Consider the following 23,772-nt stretch of genomic DNA (forward strand, 5'->3'; position numbering starts at 1 on the left):
CCCCATTTTAACAGCTAGAAGCTTCAAATTTCACCAAATGCTTACGTATATGGCATGTATTGATGTCTGAAAAAATCATTGAGTTCGGTGGTATACATAGTATATATCTCATACAATAAATACACAATTTGCGCCGTTTCTGCCCCATTTTAGCAGCTAGAAGCTTCAAATTTCACAAAATTTCATCAAATAGTTACGTTTACGTCATATATTGTTGAAATACGTGATTCGTAGTCATAGTTTTTACACGCAGACCACAAAAAACATGAAACTTTGCATCCTCACACAAAGTACCTACCTATTTTTTATTTTATATTTATCTTAAAAATCGTTTAGGTAGGTAGATCTGTTCATTATATATTTCTTATCTTATGCATCCGATTATTCGGAGATTACGAACGACATACGATTATTGTTCAGCCCCATTCATGAAAGGTATGAAGTCTTCGGCACAGCCGAAGATAGTCCCGTGCTTACTTGTTCTACCTTACGAAAGACGTTTTTCAGAACTTTTTTCAAATTTTTTCATCCAACTCAAAAAAAGTTATGAATTTAAAAAAAAACACCGTTTTTGTTTTCAAAATGCTATAACTTTTTCAAAAATTGACCGTTTGGGATCTTTTTTTTTAAATGTACTTTTCGGAAAAAATACAAAAAAATTTTTAAAGTTTTTTATTAAATTTTTCAGTTTTTCGAGATTTTTCGAATTTCGTCATTTTTTTTTCTCATAAAAAACTTCAATCAATTCTGCAATCATCCCCACTAATCCCGAAGTGGGCCGATTTTTTTTATATTTTTTTTTTATTTAATTGAAAAAAAAATTTTCAACATTAAAAATTTTTTTTTATCAATTTTATTTATATAACAAAAAAATTTAAGAAAATGATTTTTAAGTATTCTTTTCTTTATATATTATGGTAATCTACGATTAAAATGACTCGCTTTCGCTGCCCAGCAACTGCATTAGGTTATTTTAATCGTAGATTACCATAATATATAAAGAAAAGAATAGTTAAAAATAATTTTCTTACATTTTATTGTTATATAAATAAAATTGATAAACAAAAAATTTTTATTTTTGAAAATTTTTTTTTTCAATTAAATAAAAAAAAAATATAAAAAAAAAATCGGCCCACTCCGGGATTAGTGGGGATGATTGCAGAATTGATTGAAGTTTTTTATGAGAAAAAAAGAAAAAAAATGGCGAAATTAAAAAATCTCGAAAAACTGAAAAATTAAAAAAAACTTTAAGAATTTTTTTGTATTTTTTCCGAAAAGTACATTTAAAAACAATTTAAAAAAAAAAGATCCCAAATGGTCAATTTTTGAAAAAGTTATAGCATTTTGAAAACAAAAACGGTGTTTTTTTTTTTAAATTCATAACTTTTTTTGAGTTGGATGAAAAAATTTGAAAAAATTCTGAAAAACGTCTTCCGTAAGCTAGAAAAAGAAGAAAAACTTTCAGCCAATTCTAAAGCGATCGGGTTCAAAATTGGTCGAAATAGGATGGAATACCCCATATATATGTATTTTAATTTGCATATTTACTGCGTTTTTCATGCATTTTTTGTTGTTGTTTAGTTGCGCACTATGCGAGAATGCATGAACACAAACAATTTTGTTTTGATCGTTTTTCCAATTTACACATTGAATGCATTAAATTTAATTTTGCGATTGCGATTTTTGAAAGTGATTCCCAAATTTTGAGGATTTAAAACGTTTACCTTTATTAGCTAAATTTAACACTAGCAACTATTTTGGAGATAAAAACAAAAAAAAAAAAAAAACAGGAATTGTAAATTTTTCGTGGTAAACTTTACTGAAATTCATTGTTGAAACTTCATTAGCTGTAAGTGTGTGTGTGTGTGTTTGTATATAATTTGTGGTATGTTGTTAGGCGCGCGCATTGGTATATCGATAACGGCACATAGTAGTTGGAAAAAAATATAGTAAAAGTAAATTATGTGTGAAAAAGATGAGAGACAAGAAGAAAAAGAAGATTTCGATTTTACAATTTGGCTAGAATTTCACTTTTTTTACAATACAAAGTAAGCCAATCATAAGTTTTTATGCTAAAATTTGTGTTTTTTCTTGCAGCAAGAAAAAACAAAATCCTAGAATATTTTTCCTTAATAAAGCAAAAATAATCAAGGCTACGGCTGGGACTCAGGTAAATTCATACGCAGTACGAAGCATCAACGCTAGCAGCGAAACTACAGTGAGCGCCAAAAACATAAGATTACCATGAGTTTTTTGTAAACATAATCAGCAATTTTTTTATAACAATATAAAATATATACAAGTTTTATTTAATAAAAATATATTAAGTTTTTTTAACTTTTTCTTAAGTAAAAAAATAATAATTGAATATTAAAGAATACTAAACCCTTTCTTGAAGAAAAAAAATCTTAAGCTTAAACATCAATTTTAATTTATAAAAGTTTTAAATTGTATACTGTCTCATTTAAGGATATATTAATTTATTTCTTTTTTGAGAAAAACAGAAAATATTAAAAAAAATTTTAAAAATTTTATAAATTTTTTCTGCAAATTTTATATGTTTTTATAAAAAATTGTATAAAGTTTCTAAGCTAAAATTTTGTTTTAACATTTTAAGGAAACTTATGCTTTTATTGAAAACCAAATAAGGCTTAGCCTATTTGTTAAACTTAATAAAACCCAGAAAGTTAAAAAATTTTTTTTTTTAAGTTTTAGTTTTGGTTTAAGGTGCATATAATAGGGGGACTCATTAAAGCATTATGCATAAACCTCGTGCTGGATATGACCAAGTTTCGAGCAGCGGCAAAGTCAATCAGCCGCAGTCCATTAGGAGAAGTTTCATTGTGTAGGCTAAACTTTCCGACTGTGGGACCAAAACTACCTTATTTGCTCACCCTGGCGTCAAGGCCACCAATCACGACTTAGTAGGGGGGAAGTAGTGAGCTGCTTGAACCGCATGCAAAAGATTTGCTTTGATCATTCCCAGGTAAATGGTGGTCAGAAGCTCTCCCCACTTTCGTGGACTTCTACACACGGCTGCACCCGCCCAAAATAAAAATATAAGATAATAAAAAGATACATCAAGACGGACGGCATGCCTCCAGTATTTTAGATGTGCGCAGGAGCCGAGGACCTACCATCGATTCGGACTATTATCTCGTCGCAGCTAAAATACGCACCCGCCCCTGCGCGGCTAAAATCAAGGAACAAAAAACACAAAGAAAGCTAGACGTCGAAAGCTGCAATCGCAACAGACTGCCAATGATTTCGCAACTCGACTCTCACACCTGCGCTCTGAGAGCATAACTCAACCCGAACGAATGCAGAAGCAGTGGCAGCATATCTCCAAAGCACTTCGTCCTGCCGCCGAGGAAAAAATTGGTTACCGGCGGCCACGGAAAACTAACTGGTACGATGTAGAATGCCGTGTTGCAAACTAAAGAAAAGACGCTGCCTACAGGGCTACGTTAAAAGCGAGCGCAACAAGAAGATTGTGTGAACGCTATCCCGAGTTGAGAAGGGAAGCGAGACGTCTTTTCAGGAAGAAAAAATCAGAGGCAGAAAGGCGTGAGTGCAAGGAGCTTGAGCTGCTAGCCACCAGGAATAATGCTCGAAAATTTTACCGAAAAATTTGGCGACAGACGGAAGGCTTTAAGACCGGGACAAATTCTTGTAAGAACGAAAACAGCGGCCTTGTAACTGATGTCCAGAGAAAACTTATATTATGAAGGGAACACTTCTCTGCTCTCCTAATGGATACACCCATTTACCGCACAGGGATGACGAGCCCGATCCCGCAATCGATAATGATAGAATAAATGTCCCCCACCCAATTATGACGAAGTCCGAATAGAATTTTCTAGATTGAAAAACAACAAGGCCGCGGGCGCTGATGTATTGCCTGCGGAACTATTCAAATACGGTGGCGAGGAGTTGGTAAGGCGCAAGCATCAGCTTCCTCGCAATATATGGGCGGACGAGTGCATGCCCGAAGATTGGAATCTAAGTCTTCTTTACTCAGTCCACAAGAAAGGGGATACTGCAAACTTCGACAACTATCGCGGAATCAGCCTTCTTAAAATCACATATAAGGTCCTGTCAAGCGTATTTTGCGAAAGATTGAAGACCACCGTGAATCGGCTGATTAGACCTTATCAGTGCGGCTTAAGACCTGGTAAATCTACCATCGACCAGATATTCACAATGCCCCAAATCTTGGAAAAACCCACGAAAAAAGAATCGACACAAATCACCTCTTCGTCGATTTTAAAGCATTCTTCGACAGCACGAAAAGGAGCTGCCTATATGCCGCTATGTCTGAATTTGGTTTCCCCGCAAAACTTATACAGCAGGGCAAAATAGCGTTGAGCAACACCATTAGCTCAGTCAGAATTGGGAATGACCTCTCCGAGCCGTTCGAAACTAAACGAGGTTTCAGACAGGGTGACCCCCTATCATGCGATTTCTTTAATTTGATGCTGCAAAAAATTATACCAACTGTAGAACTTAACCGCTCTGGAACAATATTCTATAAACTCGTGCAATTACTGGCATATGCTGATGACATTGATATCGTCGGCCTAAACACCCACGCCGTTAGTTCTGCTTACTCCAAACTGGAAGAAGCAGAGGTAAAGATGGGTTTGATGGTAAATGAGGACAAAACGAAGTACCTGCTATCATCGAGCAAAGAGTCAGCGCATATGCGAATTGGCAACCACGCTACTGTTGGCAGCCATAATTTCGAAATAGTAAAAGACTTCGTTTATTTGGGAACAAGCATCAACACTAACAATAATATCAGCTCTGAAATCCAACGAGGAATCACTCTTGCCAATAAATGCTACTTTGGACTAGGTAGGCAGTTGAAAAGTAAAGTCCTCTCAACGAAAAGCATACTCTGCAAGTCACTTATCGTGCCCGTCCTGCTATATGGTGTAGAAGCAAAGGCCATGAGAACAGCAGATAAAGCGGCTCTTGGAGTTTTAGCGTTGACGATGGCGAGTAAGAAGAAGAAGATTTAACGATAAGCTGTACGAGCTATATGCAGACATCAACATAGTCCAGTGAATTAAACGCTAGCGGCTGCGCTGGCTAGGCCATGTTATGCGAATGAAAGATGACGCTCCTGCCAAGAAAGTGTAGCTATCGGAGCCCTGCTATTGAAGCAGTAGAAGAGGGCCGCCCCACTCCGCTGGAAGGACCAGGTGGAAAACGATTTAAACTCCCTTGGTGTGACCAATTGGTGCCGGTTGGCAGAGCGAAGAAGTGACTGGCGCGCCTTGTTGGACGGCCATAATCATGTAAACGGTTAAGCGCTTATTAAGTAAGAAAGAATTAAAGCACTTATATCCTTTTACATACGCTGTTATATGAACGTACCTAGTAATATTTCTGATAAACTTAACTGTCGATCAGCTGTATTATTGTTAAAAAAATTGAGGTTATTATACAAAGTAAAAAATGCCAAGAGTAAGTGAAAAATCAAAACTAAAACCTCTTGTAAATGACTTGCTGATATTGGAGATTTCTGACGAAAAGGACGGCAATTATGTTTGCAAGGTTGCATTCCTTTGAGTTTACCGCGTTTACACCATGAAATGTGCGCGTAAATTTATACAAATTGTGTAAATGATTTTTCATACAAAATTTGACAGTTTGTTTACGCACCAGATAAATTTATACGTTTACACACTTTATAATAATAATTATTGATAAAATTTCGAAATGAAAAGAAAAAATAAAAGTTTTATAAAAATATTTTTAAATGGGTAATTTTTTATGGTAAGTTGATTGAAGTTTTGCGCGTACTTAAAAATATTTTTTTTTCTTACATACTTGAAGAAGCTATGGCACATTTCTTTTGACGCACACTGTAGTCACATATTTTTAGCCGATATGTGTATTAAAATTACACACACACACATGTTTATGCGTTGAATTCAAATGACGCTTGATAAGCTACTAAAGAATATAAGGACTTTTGCCTGAAAAGGTAAAACGATGATGGAAAAATTGCAAACATTTTGGATTTATTGCTCGCCAATGAAGCACTACAGCATTAAGAGTGGAAAAACAGTAGCTCTAGCAGCAATGGGAATAGCAGCTATGTACATGGTGGGGCATATGGAGATACGTGTGGATAGTGGAGAGAGGATATTGGAAGGGTAGCGAATTTTAAGGAAGTTGTGCGCTGAATTTCTTAAGATATTCAGGGATTCTATTGAAGGTTTTTTATAAATATATATATATGGGGTATTTCAGCCCATTTCGACCAATTTTGAACCCGACCCCTTTAGAATTGGCTGAAAGTTTTTCTTCTTTTTCTAGCTAACGAAAGACGTTTTTCAGAATTTTTTCAAATTTTTTCATCCAAGTCAAAAAAAGTTATGAATTAAAAAAAAAAAAACTCCGTTTTTGTTTTCAAAATGCTATAAATTTTTCAAAAATTGACCGTTTGGTATCGTTTTTTTTTTTAAAAAGTTTTTTTTAAATGTACTTTTCAGAAAAAAATAAAAAAAAAAATTTTAAAGTTTTTTTTTTTTGTAATTTTTCAGTTTTTCGAGATTTTTCGAATTTCGCCATTTTTTTTCTCATAAAAAACTTCAATCAATTCTGCAATCATCCCCATTAATCCCGGAGTGGGCCGATTATTATTATTATTTTTTTTTTTTATTTAATTGAAAAAAAAAACACAAAAAAATTGTTTTGTATTTTTTCCGAAAAGTACATTTAAAAACAAATTTAAAAAAAAAAAAAGATCCCAAACGGTCAATTTTTGGAAAAGTTATAGCATTTTGAAAACAAAAACGGTGTTTTTTTTTAAATTCATAACTTTTTTTGAGTTGGATGAAAAAATTTGAAAAAATTCTGAAAAACGTCTTTCGTAAGCTAGAAAAAGAAGAAAAACTTTCAGCCAATTCTAAAGGGGTCGGGTTCAAAATTGGTCGAAATGGGATGGAATACCCCATATATATACATATGTTTTTTTTTTAATGTTGTTGTTTTTTTCAAAGGAGCAGTTATTTACTTGATTGAGTAGTTCTACATATATAGTATTATACACACTAGTTTCTTGAGTGTGAGCGGGGCTCAGCAAGCGGTCTTGCATATATTTATATTCTAAGTATATAAATATGTGTATATACATAAGTATTTAAATTTTTTTATACATATATTAAAGGTATAAACAAAACATGACAAACATATATATACCTGGGGCAATAATGGGTTCACCGATATTGACATAGAATAGTACATCCTTCTCATAGCTGCCTTCCTCAATGATTCCTAGCGGAATGAATTTTCTGCAAATTGCATTGAAAAAAAAGTGAAAAAGTATAAATGAGAAAAACGATTTTCATATTCTGTTGTTGTTGCATTGAGTATTAAAAATATAAAGTGCAGTTTTGCATTTTTGTTGTAGCATACTTTTAGGGGCTTACATAGCCAATTTTTCGAAAACAGTTAAATTAGGTATATAGGCTGTGAGAAAAATCACTCACTGAGTGTTGAATGGGTAATATAATTGAAGAAACGAGTTCTTATAAACTCAGCACTCAGTCTGCCTTTGCGATACCCTAGCGAATTCAGCATGGTGATATAAAATTGTTCTCGGGATAGCCGAGTTAATGATCGACAACATTCCCCAACATCTTCGCGGAGTGTGATTACTGCTAATCAAGTAATCAATGCTGGCGTTTTTAATCTGCTCCTAAATGTATACTTTTAAATTTAACTTGCATCCAATTGTTAGTCTTTGCCAAGTCCATGCCCTCCCTGACCGATTTCAGGTTTAAAATCACCCTTGTCTCCTTCCATGAGGCCTGACAATAGTTGTGGCGAATACTTGCAGTGACAATATGTTGCTTTTCGGTATTGCACAGCGTTCGGTAGGTCCATTGGCGATCTAGTTGACCTCTTAATCTGGCAGTAACCACCAAAAAAGGAAACATGGGCACTATTATAATTAATGAAAGAAAAAGAAGAACACCAGCCTATTATATTGGGGCACATTAATCTTGGTCCACCAATTTGGTGGTATCTAATCGGGATGATTTGGGGGATCACTACGCGACTGTTTTCGGAGTCCTATCGGAAATTTCTCTGTATACTTACTAGTTCGGGATCACTTAGACATTGCTTGCGGAATCCTTTCGGGACTATTTTGAAATGGTTTTAGGATCAATTCGGAACTATTTTCAACATTATGAATTGTTTTCTGGATCGATTCAGGACTATTTCGAGATTATTTCCATAATTTTCGGAGAAATAGCTCCGAATTGGGTTTGTTTTCGCGATAATTTCGGGACTTATTACTTAATTGGCGCTTAACCGTTTAAGCGGTTATAGTCGGACTATTTCGGGATAATTTTACGACACTTCCGATTTAAAAAATATAAGTAGATCCTACTGAGCTATTTGTGAGCTTTGTTTTATCGAAATAAACTCAACCATAATGGTGTTATTGAGTCACAAAGACAACATCTGGTCATCCCGATATCGAAAAAGCCAGATATTAAATATCCCAACTTAACCATTTGTAATATCTGTATGTAAGTTATGTGGTTCAAATAGATTTTGAATTAAACATTTTTGGAAGAGATGTCATATTTTGGGTTATTTGCAGGATCATTTTGAGATCATTCCGAGACTACTTCCGGATTTTTCCGAGTCTATGTGCGGATCATGCTAGGGCTTTCACTGACTTGCTTTGGGGTGGTTTTGGGGCTTTTTTGGAACAGTACTGATTGGAATTGTGTTCAGAGTCGTTTGGGGCGCATTTCTTGGTTACCTCAGTACTTTTTAGGAATCGTTTCGAGATTGTGATCGAGACCTTCTCAGCACTGGTTGTTTAAGTAAAAATATCGCAGAAACCATTTTGTGACTATTTCGAAATTATCATTGTATAGTTTGAAGATTATTTTTGAGGTTATTTCGGGGCTATTCTGGACCATCACGGGAATGATTTTGGAGTCATTTCGAGGTTGTTCGAGAATCATATAGGAAGGATGACTACGGGATATTTTTGAACTTTCACCGCATCATTTCGAAATTATATTCGGTACTAGTTCAAAATGATTTAGGGATCACTTTGTAAAAAAGTGTTGTAGGGGCCCCACCATTTAAAAAAACGCATTCTATTTTTATTTCCATGGGATTTATCTCCGTACTATTGCGCCATTGTATGCTCTATAATTTCTGGATATTTTCGGTACTGTTTAAAGATAATTCTCTGGGCTCTCCTGGAATTTTTTTCAGGACTAAGTCGTTCGCAATAATTTAATATCGAGTTTTCTTTATGTGGACCTCGCCATAGGCATATGTTAGTTATTATATAAAGTTTGGTTTCAGAATTTTAAATAAGACACCATATTCTTTGCTTGAGGACAGCATCAGTTTGGCGGGCATAAACACCTGAGAGCTTAGCAGCATGTCCAGAAAAAAGAAAAAAAGAACTGATCATCAAAGCCCTTATACTCAACTTGTAGCATATGATAAATTGGGGAAGATATGATAAAAATCCTTTTTTCTGAAAAATCGGTTGTATGGGGGATATATGCTATAGTGGTCCGATCTGGCCGGTTCCAACAAATGTCTAATCGGACCACCTATATATACCCCCTCACCAAATTTTATCAAGATATCTCTAAAATTGAGGGACAAGTTTGCATACAAACAGACAGACGGACATGGCTGTATCAACTCAGCTCTTCATCCTGATCATTTCGGTATACTTACACTCCGAGTGTACTTCTGCCATGAAAAGCTCCTCAGTGAAATCTCATCTTCGTTGCAGATGCCGTTTAGAGTCGACGTAAAAACATTCAGGTGTCGTCTCGCCAATTTGTAAGAAAAATTAAAAGAAGCACGACGCAAATTGGAAGAGAAGTTAGGCTATATACTCTTCGGAGGTTATCGCGCCTTGCATTGTTTATTTATCTCCACTACTTATAATGGGCGGAGTGAAAAAAACAAGACTTTTTACTGTGTAGTCTTGACTTTAAATATGTTGTTATTTAAAATTCCTCAAATTTTGACTGAAAGTTTTTGCTTATTTTTATTCACATGACTTAATTAGGTATATTGGATCCTCCTATTTTAAGATCCTTCCTTCTGTGTATCACCGCGTGATTACCTCCACGACTGCGAGTATTTCGAGATTTGTTGGGACTATTTAACGACGGACGATCTCGGTACTTTTTTCAACATCATATCTTGGCATATCGTGCGGACTTCGCCGCGGTTTAGGGCTAGTTTTACGAATATGTGAAAGATGAACAGACGTCTAAATCCACAACAAATTAACGCCTTATTAACACTTAAGGAAAGGTATTGATTATGCCAGCCCATTTAAGTTCGAGCAGTGTTGCTGATCAGAATTTCGTGCACTGCTCCGAACTCTGGTTTTGTGGCAGTACACAATAGAAACAATTAGCAGTTTGGAAACAGATAAAACTAATTAAGTGTCCCCTTTGTACTATTCTGTATTTATTCGTTAAACATACGGTAATTGTACACATATCAATTTGATAACACGTTTCGACTGTGCGAATATACATACATAAAAACAAACAATTACTAGGAAGTTTTGTTATGAAAAAGTATAGCAATACCATTAAAGTTATTAATTAAATAGGCTAATTAGGCTCCTATAACAAAAAATTTATACGGAAATGTCAATATAAACACTTAATAAGCTTTTTGTGTTTCCGAGTGGCCGCCGTGGTGTTATGGTAACGTTCACCACCTACCACAACGAAGCTCCTGGGTTCACGCCCCGGGCAAAGTACCATCAAAAATTTTAGAAACGAGCGGAGTCGCCCCTCGGTACTGTTTGACGAGCACCCTGAGTGTGTTTCAGCCATGAAAAGCTTGTCAGTGTAAACCCACCTGCCTTGCAGATGCCGTTCGGAGTCGGCGTAAAAGCGCATATTGGAAGTGAAGCTTGGCCTAAAATATCTTCGGAGGTTATCGCGCTTTGCATTTATTTATTTTATTTATGTATAATGGGCCGAGTGAAAACAAACAAGATTTTTTATTATTTAGCCTTGACTTTAATTAAGATGTATTATTGTTATTTAAAATTCCCGAAATTTTCCTGAAAAGTGTTTGCTTATTTTTTATTTACATGACTCAATTAGGTATGTTGGATCCAGTGGCGTAGTGAGGTTTCCTGCGCTCGGGGCTTTTTTGGCGCCGCCAATTTGAAAACGACGAACTTTGTTTTAAGAAATTTAATAGATTTTCTTTGTGTTTCAAAATTTTAAAAGTTTTAGGAGTATGCTTCATCTTAACAAGTAAGGACGGGACTGTCTTCGGCCATGCCGAAAACTTCATACCTTTTATGAATCGGACTGAACAATAATCTTATCCCAATAGTACTATCCAAATAATCGGCTGTATAGGATAGGAAATATATAGTGAACAGATGTACATACATAAGCGATTTTTAAGATAAATATAGAACAAACAAGTAAGGAAGGCTAAGTTCGGATGTAACTGAACAATACATAATCAGCTGAGAGCTTTGGAGACAAAATAAGGGAAAATCACTATTTAGGAAAATGAACCTGGTAACCCTGGAATGAGTTTGTATGACATGGGTATCAAATGGAAGGTATTAAGGAGCATTTTAAAAGGAAGTGGGCCATAGTTCTATTTGTGGACGCCATTTCGGGATATCGCCATAAAAGGGGACCAGTGGTGACTCAATGATGTGTGTGTACGATGTGGGTATCAAATGAAAGGTGTTAATGAGTATTTTAAAAGGGAGTGGGCCATAGTTCTATTGGTGGACGTCATTTCGGGATATCGCCATAACGGTGGACCAGGGGTGACTCTAGAATGTGTTTGTACGTTATGGGTATCAAATTAAAGGTATTAGTGAGGATTCTAAAAGGGAGGGGCTCTTTGTTGTATATGTGAAGGCCTTTTAGAGATATCGACCAAAATGTGGACCAGGGTGACCTAGAACATCATCTGTTGGGTACCGCTAATTTATTTGTGCATATATGTAATACCACGAACAGTATTCCTGCAAAGATTTCAAGGCCTTTTGATTTCGCCTTGCATAACTTCTTCATTATCTTCTACTTAATATGGTAGGTGTCACACCCATTTTACAAAGTTTTTCTTAATGTTATATTTTGCGTCAATAAACCAATCCAATTACCATGTTTCATTCCTTTTTTCATATTTGATACAGAAATATGGCATTTTTTTAATTTTTCGTAATTTCGGACATTTTTTATACCAAGATAAAGTGGCTTCAGATTTTTGCTCAAGTTATCGTGTTAACGCCCAAGCGGAAGGATAGGCGGTCGACTGTGTATAAAAACTGGGCGTGGCTTCAACAGATTTCGCCCATTTTCACAGAAAACAGTTATTGTCATAGAATCTATGCCCCTACCAAATTTCACAAGGATTGGTAAATTTTTGTTCGATTTATGGCATTAAAAGTATTCTAGACGAATTAAATGAAAAAGGGCGGAGCCGCGCCCATTTTGAAATTTTCTTTTATTTTTGTATTTTGTTGCACCATATCGTTACTGGAGTTGAATGTTGACATAATTTACTTATATATTGTAAAGATATTAAATTTTTTGTTAAAATTTGACTTAAAAAATTGTTTTTGTTTTAAAGTGGGCGTCATCCGATTTTGCTCATTTTTTTTTAACACACATATAGTAGTAGGAGTAATGTTCCTGCCAAATTTCATCGTGATATCTTCAACGACTGCCAAATTTCAGCTTGCAAAACTTTTAAATTACCTTCTTTTAAAAGTGGGTGGTGCCATGCCCATTGTCCAAAATTTTCCTAGTTTTCTATTCTGCGTCATAAATTCAACTCACCTACCAAGTTTCATCGCTTTATCTGTATTTGGTAATGAATTATCGCACTTTTTATGTTTTTCGAAATTTTCGATATCGAAAAAGTGGGCGTGGTTGCAGTCCGATTTCGTTCATTTTAAATGGCGATCTGAGATGAGTGCCCAGAAATCCGCATTCCAAATTTCAACAAGATACCTCAAAATTTACTCAAGTTATCGTGTTTACGGACGGACGGGCGGACGGACGGGCATGGCTTAATGAATTTCCTTTTTCGCCCAGATCATCTTAATATATAGAAGTCTATATCTATCTCGATTAGTTTATGCCGTTACGGATTGCCGTTATGCGAACAACGTTAATATACTCTGTGAGCTCTGCTCAGCTGAGTATAAAAATAGGTAGGTGATTTGTGTGAGGATACAAAATTTCACGTTTTTTGTGGTCTGCATGAAATAGGTATGACAATGAATCGCTTATCTCAACAATATATAACGCAAACGTAAGTATTTGATGAATTGTGAAGCTTCTAGCCGCTAAAAAGGGGGCAGTTTATATGTGGTATATATTATATATAGCACCGATCTATAAAATTTTTTCAGACAACAATGAATGCTCTATACGTAAGCATTCGGTGAAACCTGAAGCTTCTAGCTGTTAAAACGGGGCAGAAATAACGAAAAGAGCTTAAGGTAGTATTTTTACCAAAGCCAGGGAAACTCGAGCGACTGCCCACGTCGTATCGACCAATACGCCTGAGCTCGTTTCTCCAAAAAGGTATGGAGCAAATCTTAGATCAGCATATCAGGGAGGTCAATCTAAATAAACTCCCCCTGTGTAGGAATCAGTTCGCCTATCAGTCAGAGAAATCCACGGAGATGGATATTCTTACTCTCAGGGTAAGGCTCTAGAGTCTAAAAATATAGCCCTCTGCGCTTTTATTTATATATCAGGGGCTTTCGATAACACAACACATCAGCCTATCGAACAAGCTATGATTGACAAGGATATAAGCCCTATGACAATTCGGTGGGTGCTGTCCATTTTAAAGAGTAGAAAAAGGATGCTCCTGTGGACCCTGTTCATAGACGACCACCTTCAGTTAATGAAAACCAAGGGATTTGACACACAAGGAGTTATTTGCATCACAGGGATGCACGAAGATACAATATCAGATCACATGCAACAAGCCCTTTGCATCATAGAGGCGTGGTGCCATACCACAGGATTGTCTATCAATCCTAACAAAACTGTTATAGTGCCTTTCACCAGGACAAGGAAAATATCCATCCCAGAACCATCCCTGGGTGGTAAAAAAATACAATTCTCAATGGAGGCTAAATATCTAGGGGCCACACTGGATAGAACCCTCACGTGGAGTTCTCATATGGATGAAATACTAAACAAGGCAACAAGAGCTTTCTTCGCCTGTACTCGCCTCTACGGCAAACATGGAGGTATGTCCGAAAATGGTATATTGGACATTTAATATTGTTGTAAAGCCAATAGCCACCTATGCTTCCCTAGTTTGGTGGCAGAACGCCACGCAAAGAACGGCAACAGCTAAACTAAGCAAACTGCATCGACTAGTTTGCGTTGGCATAACGGGTGCGATGAGAACCGCCCCTGCTCATGCACTCGGTGCTTTAGTGGGAATATCTCGCTTCCTTTCCCAGGACATCGAAAGGCAAAGGCACTAATAGGAGGGTACAACTCAAAGCGATATAAGGCTATGATTAACCTCCCAAAAAGTAGCCTTAGGATTTTAACAGGTATACTCACAGGTCACTGTAGGCTAAAGAGCCATATGCATAAATTGGGCATATCGTCTAGTAGCCTTTGTCGATTGTGTGATGTCGAAGATGAGTCTGCAGAACACATCCTGAAGGAATGTGATGCAGTTGCGAGATGAATGCTTAGGACCCTAGCATCATCGAAATTAGAAGATAGTCGCATACACTATCTGAAGCCGAGAACCATTCTGGATTTTCTCAGAGAATCGCCTTGGATGAGGTGTTGTAAGGAGAATGAGGGCACAATAGACCAATAGGTAGCAGTGCTTAACCTTACAACATCTATCTATCTATCTATTTTGATAGAGAAAGAGGCAACACTAGGCGCACTAAGACTTCCAAATATTTCTGAGTTGCAGCAAGGAAATATGATAGGGCATATGAAAGTAATAAGACAATTCTTAGGAAATCCCTCATTACAACATCGAAGAGCATCTACATTATGTCGGACAGCCAGGTGGCCCTGCGTGCCTTGCAATTCTACACAGTTACATCTAAGCTAGTGGATGAATGCACTGAAATCCATAATGTCCTGGGAGCCAAAAACAAGGTTTTGTTAGGATGGGTTCACGGACATCAGTGACATGAAGGTAATGAATATTCAGATTACCTAGCAAAAAAGGGTGTTACGGCAGCATTCTATATTCCAGAGCCCTTTTGTGGACTTACAAAAATACCAGGAAAACTATAAGTAACTGGGCAACTAAACAATTCAGACCTTATTGAATTGATTGCCCAGGGCAAAGGCAGGCCAAACTGTTTATACTTCCGACAACAAAAGTATCAGCAAAACTCATTAATATAAGCAGGGAGGACTTAAGAACTCTCACTGCGTACTATACGGGACATTGCCGTCTACGATATCACCTAAATAAGTTAAATCTATCCGATACCCAAATTTGTCGTTTCTGTGAGCTGGATGATGAAACGCCGGTTCACATTCTCTGCGAATGCATCGCTCTAGCTAGGCAGAGACTATCCCATCTAGGTGGAGGGACCCTTAATCCCTAGGTGATATGGGGTAAAGAGCCTGAAGAGGTACGTATATGCATCAAAAGCCTCCAGATGCAAATTAGGGTTAAAGTGCTTCCAGACCTACTATTAATAATACGAAAAGTTTATATCTGAAGAATTGGTTGTATCAGATATATACTATATATACCACCGATTACTTTCTGGATGGTCTCTATACTTTATTCAAGATCATATTTTGGCATGTCGTGCGGACTTGGACGTGTTTTAAGGCTAGTTTTACGAATATGTGAAAGATGAGCAGACGTTTAAATCCACAACAAATTAACGCCTTATTAACACTTAAGGAAAGGTATTGATTATGCCAGCCCATTTAAGTTCGAGCAGTGTTGCTGATCAGAATTTCGTGCACTGCTCCGAACTCTGGTTTTGTGGCGGTATACAATAAAAACAATTAGCAATTTGAAAGCAGATAAAACTAATTAAGTGTCCCCTTTGTACTATTCTGTATTTATTCACTAAACATACGATCATTGTACACATATCAATTTGATAACACGTTTCAACTGTGCAAATATACATACATATATATAAACAAACAATCACTAGGAAATTTTGTTATGAAAAAGTATAACAAAATGTTTTGCCAAAGCCGCGTTCATGCGTAAATACAAACCTGTTTGTTTAACTAATTAAAAAACTTCCATGAAAGTTATTAATTAAATAGGGTTTATTAGCTTAATCAGCATTTTGTATTTCCGGGCAGCCGTCGTGGTGTGATGGTAGCGTGCTCCACCTACCACAACGAAGATCCTGGGTGCACGCCACGGGAAAGTAACATCAAAAATCTTAGAAACAAGGCTTTTCAATTAAAAGAAAATTTTTCTAAGCGCTGCCGCCATTTCGGCTTTTTTTGGTAAGCTCTCCGGGTGTATTCTGCCATGAAAAGCACCTCAGTGAAAACTCATCTGCCAGCAGATGCCGTTCGGAGTCGGCGTAAAAACATATAGGTATCGTCACGCCAATTTGTGGAAAAAATTAAAAGAAGCATGACGAAAATTGGAAGAGAAGCTCGGCCTAAAAAATCTTCGGAGGATATCGCGCCTCGCATTTATTTATTTATTTTATTTATAATGGACCGAGTGAAGCAAATAAGATGTTTTATTGTTTAGACACGACTTTAATTAAGATGTATTGTTGTGATTTAAAATTCCTGGAATTTTTACTGAAAAGTATTTGTTTATTTTTTATTCACATGACTCAATTGGGTATAAATAGCGCCCGCAAAATTTATCACATTTTACTGTATACTTAAAAAGTGGTGACAAAAGTTCTGAAACAAAAATGAATTCACACGTTTGTTTGGCGATCCTGTTTTCCGTTCTAAGCTGCCCTTTATCCTATGCTGACAACCGACACACGGTTGCAATATTTCATTGTTCTAATTTTCTATGCACTGGTTCCTTAGTCGCTTTGAAAGCGGTGCTTACTTCTGCGAATTGCGTTTTCGAGAAACCATGGGGCAAACTCGAGGTACTAGCTGGTGTTGTCGATTTAAGCGAAATAAACTCAGGCAGGGGGCAACAAGTCAATGTGCAGTCTGTAATTTATGGTGATGATTATATTAAAGGATCACTATATATGGATATAGCAGTGGTTAATGTGAAGACATCTTTTGCACACACTCCGACAGTAAAACCAATAGAAATTTACGAATCCGTATTAAAACCGGGCAAAGAAATTCAAATTAGTGGATGGGGCGGTTTTTTTGATGAAGAGCTTTGTGATATTCTGACAACTGATGAAATAATTACAATGCCAAAGGAGGAATGCCAGCGCTATTATAACAATTTAAAGCCACCGAAAAGTCTACCAGGGACAATAATTTGTGCGAGATCTACAAGAAGTAATTTGTTGTTTGGAAATTCTGGAGCAGGGATAGTTGTGGGAAACCAACTTTATGCGGTGGCATGCGGTAATTTCGATGGTCCGAGCTCATTATTAACATATTTAGCACATAAAGAAGTGAACGACTTTTTAAGACGTCATATAAATTTTAATGAGTAGTTATAAATTCACTGTTGAGTGCAATATCACCCTTACTCGACAGAACGCCGAGTTTGGAAACATTTTGAGATAGGTCGTTTTCGAAACAACAGTTGGGATATGGTGATATTCCACTCAGAAGTCGAAATAGTGATGCATTTTTTTTTATCATGTTCAAATAAATTTTTATGATTGCGAATAAATAAATATTTTTTATTGTATGCCTTAAACTGTGAGACCAAAGTGTGACCACGATTGTAAAGTTCTTTCGTGTATGAATAGATTATGAGATAAAAAGAAAATTGTGGAACAACTACTTTGAGGCCCTAGCAAATTCCGTATAAAGCAGCTGATCCAACCAACTCTTTGGAAGTTAACGTAATCGGTTATTGAAGTCATAGAATAACGCCTTAGTCTTAACGATACCATAGCCAACCAATTAGTTTTTGGTTTTCCCCTATACCCATCATCTATAACCCTTTACGTTGGCGAATTTATTCATACATTGGAGATTATATTTTTAGCTTCGAAATTTTTTAGTTTAAGGCACAAATAACCGATGCCAGTATACATATATCTATGGTAAAATGAAAATATGTTTACGAGTTGGGCGTTATGAATATGGAAATTTTTCCAAGGCTATGAAGAGCTGATATTTTACCAAAATATGATTTTACAGTGACAAAAGGTGTCGATGGATGTCGCACTGATCAAACTGTTTTGACAAATCTCTGAAAGCGGAGCAGCTATTAAATAAAATACTTGGCGCGATTTACGTTCAAGGGGACGTAAGCCTAAACTTCGCTTCCAATTTACGTTGTGCTTCTTTTTAGTTTTTAATACAAATAGGATGGACGGGACCTACATGTTTAAGGCCGACAGAAATACACTCGAAGTGTTTGCATAACTACTGCTAAAGGGCCGACCCCGCTTAGAAGAACTTGTTTTCTAATTGAAATAACGTTTTTATTACTGGTTGGTGTTGCCTTGCACGGGAATGCAACTCAAAACCTTCAGTGTGTTTGGCGGAGCACGCTAGCACCATCCCAGCGAACACAGTAACTAGCGTTAGAGAAATATTGTGATTTTACATTAGAACTCAAATATTGTTCTTTAGTGCATCACTTATCGAAAACTAGGTCAGCTTACTTGGTTGTAATTCCATTAGAGAACGATTTAAGAAACTATAAAATGCGATTTTGTCACAGTTATCGATTATTCGTAGGACATGATAGCGCGAAAGTTTTGCGAAAATATTCATGGGCTTTGAATTATTATAAGAAGCATTTGAAATATATTCATATCAAGTATATATGTAAGCTTACAACCTATTAAAAATTTTGATTTAAAAAGGCGATGAAAATCACCCTCCCACCTCCTAGATCCTTTACGAGTTCGATTAGCCAGAGCCTCGTCTGTTAATGGAACAGGATTCGCCACGGCTAGGTGAGGTTGACAATTGGGTTGCTGGAGCTACATATATATTGTGCTGGCAACCCCTTGAATCAATTTGGTATTTTATTGTTGTTGTTGGTATTTTAGTCACCTCTTACGAGAGGCATACCTACCGCGGGTATATTCTAAGCCCCCTAACCCGCTGGGACCAGGTGGAATCATCGAATCACTTTATGCTTGATTGCCCAGCTTTTGCCAGAACAAGGCGAAAGTACTTGGGTTGCGGCTCTCTTGGATCTACGGAGGGTTTATCCAAGATTGTAATCGGTATCAATCGGAACTTTATCGTTGCAACGATTCTCTACGTAGCTATAGCCACGACACCGTTATTTTATTATAAGTGGTCAGGGCCGGATTAACCCTCAACGGGACTCTAGGCTACCATCAATTTGGGGGCCCTTTTTCACGCCGTTCCCATCTTTTTCGATTAAAAAATACAAACTTATATCTTTCATAAAAATTTGATTGTCATAATGTAATAATATCAATAAAATTACTATCTACATTTTAAACATGTCGTTTTCTACATTTGTTTTCTGCAAATTCATCAATTATATCATCAATATCGATTTTGTTCAATAAATCTGACTCAATGCAAAGTATGCCTAACATATCGAGTCGCTCTTGTCGAGTTGTAGCTCTCTCGGCAGCTTTGATTCTTTTTAATTGCGAGAAGGATCGTTCAGCAGAACAATATGTGATCATTAGTGTTAAAAAAATCCAAAGAGATATTTCTATGCTAGGAAATACATCGGCTAATTGATCTTTCATTAGAATCTTATACAAATGACTATGAGTTTTTTGTAAATCAGTGTATCTGGAGTTCACGTAACTTTGGAATTGTTTCATTTCAATGAAAAATTCTTCCAAATCTCTAGAATAAAAACGAACTTAGTTATTAATAGTTTCGTGGAGGTCTCCATCGCTTGGAGAAATGATGAGAAATGCAAATCTCTGAAACTTCCATATACACTTTCGCACGTCGTTTGATCTCACTGTGAAGATTGTCGATGATTTCGAGGAGACCTTTTGTCCTAAAATCCTTGCGAGACGAAAATTCTACTTCTACTTCTTCTACGTTTTACGATTTCTGTATAACCTACACCAAGTAATAATTGTTTTGTTTTTTCCTCGAAATTATTGAACTTCTCACAGAATGAAACTAAACTCTCTTCTAAGAATCCGTACAAAAAACCACACGCTTGCAAATCTGCTTTTTCACTTTGCAATGACTTACTCACTGAATGCATAGCAGTCAAAATAGTGTTCCATAAAATCAACCTGAAACCAAATTCGAATTTTTGCATTTTATTTGCGATACACGTCGCCTCATAAAAAAAAAAAAAATAAATGTAAGGCGCGATAACCTCCGAAGAGATCTAAGGCCGAGCTTCTCTTCCAATTTGCGTCGTCCTCCTCTTGATTTTCCCTACAAATTGGCCGGAAGGGACCTACATGTTTTATGCCGACTCCGAACGGCATCTGCAAGGCAGATGAGTTTTCACTGAGAGCTTTTCATTCCGCTTAGAAAAATTTTCTTCTAATTGAAAAACCTTATTTCTAAAGTTTTGATATTGCTTTGCCCGGGGTTCGAACCCAGGGCATACGGTGTGGTAGGCGGAGCACGCTACCATCACACCACGGTGGCCGCCACGTCGCCTCATAACGAGTATCAATATTTTGTGATTCATCATCAGCAATGATTTCTAGAGCCTCTAATATGATATCAAATGAATCGGAAACTGCATTCGTCGCATTCGAAAGTGCTTCCCAGCGTGTAGTTGAAAATGTCTTCAAAGTTTTATCATTGTTTATTTTATTTTTTAATATGCCCCAACGATAGGTGGAAGCGGAAACAAATTATATAATGTCTGCATAATGGCGAAAAAATCTACTGCATAAAAACAGCACTTCACAGCATGCCCTCCAACCAAATTAAGGGAATGCGCGGAACAGGAACATAGATCGCATTTTCAATAGAACTCAATATTCTTGTTTGCACACCTTTATACTTCCCGGACATGTTTAATGTGTTGTCTTATTATTGTCCTCTACAATTTTGAATATCTAAACCAAAGTCTTCAGTAAGATACTTTAAAGTTTGATTCGGTAGACTTTCATCAGTATGACCATCTAACGGAAAAAAAATTATAAACCTTTTTATACTCAGTTGAGCAGAGCTCACAGAGTATATTAACTTTGATTGGATAACGGTTGGCTGTACAGGTATAAAGGAATCGAGATAGATATAGACTTCCATATATCAAAATCATCAGTATCGAAAAAAAATTCGATTGAGCCATGTCCGTCCGTCCGTCCGTCCGTCCGTCTGTCCGTTAACACGATAACTAGAGTAAATTTTGAGGTATCTTGATGAAATTTGGTATGTAGTTTCCTGGGCACTCATCTCAGATCGCTATTTAAAATGAACGATATCGGACAATAACCACGCCCACTTTTTCGATATCGAAAACTTCGAAAAATCGAAAAAGTGCGATAATTCATTACCGAATATGGATTAAGCAATGAAACTTGGTAGGTGAGTTGAACTTATGACGCAGAATAGAAAACTAGTAAAAGTTTGGACAATGGGCCTGGTACCGCCCACTTTTAAAAGAAGGTAGTTTAGAAGTTTTGCAAGCTGTAATTTGGCAGTCGTTGAAGATATCATGATGAAATTTGGCAGGAACGTTACTCTTATTACTATATGTCTGCTTAATAAAAACTAGCAAAATCGGAGAACGACCACGCCCACTTTTTAAAAAATTTTTTTTTAAATTCAAATTTTAAAAGAAAAGTTAATATCTTTACAGTATATAAGTAAATTATGTCAACATTCAACTCCATGCTATGGTGCAACGAAATACAGAAATAAAAGAAAATTTCAAATGGGTGTGGCTCCGCCCTTTTTCATTTAATTTGTCTAGGCTACTTTTAATGCCATAAGTCGAAGAAAAATTTACCAATCCTTGTGAAATTTGGTAGAGGCTTAGATTCTAGGACGATAACTGTTCTCTGTGAAAAAGGGCGAAATCGGTTGAAGCCTCGGCCAGTTTTTATACACAGTCGACCGTCTGTCCTTCCGCTTGGCCGTTAACACGATAACTTGAGCAAAAATCGATATATCTTTACTAAACTCAGTTCACGTACTTATCTGAACTCACTTTGTATTGGTGTAAAAAATGGCCGAAATCCGACTATAACCACGCCCACTTTTTCGATATCGAAAATTACGAAAAATGAAAAAAATGCCATAATTATATACCAAATACGAAAAAAAAGATGAAACATGGTAATTGTATTGGTCTATTGACGCAAAATATAACTTTAGAAAAAAACTTTGTAAAATGGGTGTGACACCTGCCATATTAAGTAGAAGAAAATGAAAAAGTTTTGCAGGGCGAAATCAAAAGCACTTGGAATCTTGGAAGGAATACTATTCGTGGTATTATATATATAAATAAATTAGCGGTACCCGACAGATGATGTTCTGGATCGCCCTGGTCCACATTTTGGTCGATATCTCGAAAACGCCTTCACATATACAACGAAGGGCCACCCTCTTTTGAACCCCTCAATAAAACCTTTAATTTGATACTCATAATGTACAAACGCATTCTAGAGTCAACCCTGGTCCACCTTTATAACGATATCCCGAAAAGGCGTCCACCTATAGAATTAAGGCCCACTCCCTTTTAGAATACTCGTTAGCACCTTTCATTTGATACCCATATCGTAAAAAAATTCTAAAGTCACCCCTGGTCCACCTTTATGGCGATATCTCGAAAAGGCGTCCACCCATAGAGCTAAGGCCCACCCACTTTTAAAATGCTCATTAACACCTTTCATTTGATACCCATATCGTAAAAAAATTCTAAAGTCACCCCTGGTCCACCTTTATGGCGATATCTCGAAAAGGCGTCCACCCATAGAGCTAAGGCCCACCCACTTTTAAAATGCTCATTAACACCTTTCATTTGATACCCATATCGTACAAACAAATTCTAGAGTCACTCCTGGTCCACGTTTATATCGATATCTCGAAAAGGCGTCCACCTATAGAACTAAGGCCCACTCCCTTTTAAAATACTCATTAACACCTTTCGTTTGATACCCATATTGTACAAATTAATTCTAGAGTCACCCCTGTTCCACCTTTATGGCGATATCTCGAAAAGGCGTCCACCCATAGAACTAAGGCCCACCCACTTTTAAAATACGCATTAACACCTTTCATTTGATACCCATATAGTACAAATTAATTCTAGAGTCACCCCTGGTCCACCTTTATGGCAATATCTCGAAAAGGCGTCCACCTATAGAACTAAGGCCCACTCCCTTTTAAAATACTCATTAACACCTTTCATTTGATACCCATATCGTACAAACAAATTCCAGAGTCACCCCTGGTCCACCTTTATGGCAATATCTCGAAAAGGCGTCAACCCATAGAACTAAGGCCCACTCCCTTTTAAAACACTCATTAGCACCTTTCGTTTGATACCCTTGTTGTACAAACGCATTCTAGAGTCACTCCTGGTCCACCTTTATAACGATATCCCGAAAAGCGTCAACCCATAGAACTAAGGCCCACTCCCTTTTAAAACACTCATTAACACCTTTCGTTTGATACCCTTATTGTACAAACGCATTCTAGAGTCACCCCTGGTCCACCT

At 36.7% G+C, this 23,772-nt stretch overlaps 1 protein-coding gene across 25 annotated transcripts in view; it reads right to left on the minus strand.

Annotated features, from left to right (window-relative positions):
• The window catches only part of Calx (sodium/calcium exchanger 3), a 433,860-nt gene that overhangs the window by 46,783 nt on the left and 363,305 nt on the right, over positions 1 to 23,772 (minus strand). For all 25 annotated transcript variants that reach the window (XR_010949022.1, XR_010949021.1, XM_067761890.1 and 22 more), the window contains one exon: positions 7,216 to 7,307. Coding sequence is in view for 23 of the 25 variants with exons in the window: in XM_067761890.1 (XP_067617991.1) it covers positions 7,216 to 7,307 (92 nt within the window). In the remaining 2 variants the exon portion in view is untranslated. The remainder of the gene's footprint in view (positions 1 to 7,215; positions 7,308 to 23,772) is intronic.

Source organism: Eurosta solidaginis, chromosome 1 (assembly GCF_040869045.1).
Source record: "Eurosta solidaginis isolate ZX-2024a chromosome 1, ASM4086904v1, whole genome shotgun sequence".
Taxonomy (NCBI): Eukaryota; Metazoa; Arthropoda; class Insecta; order Diptera; family Tephritidae; genus Eurosta; species Eurosta solidaginis.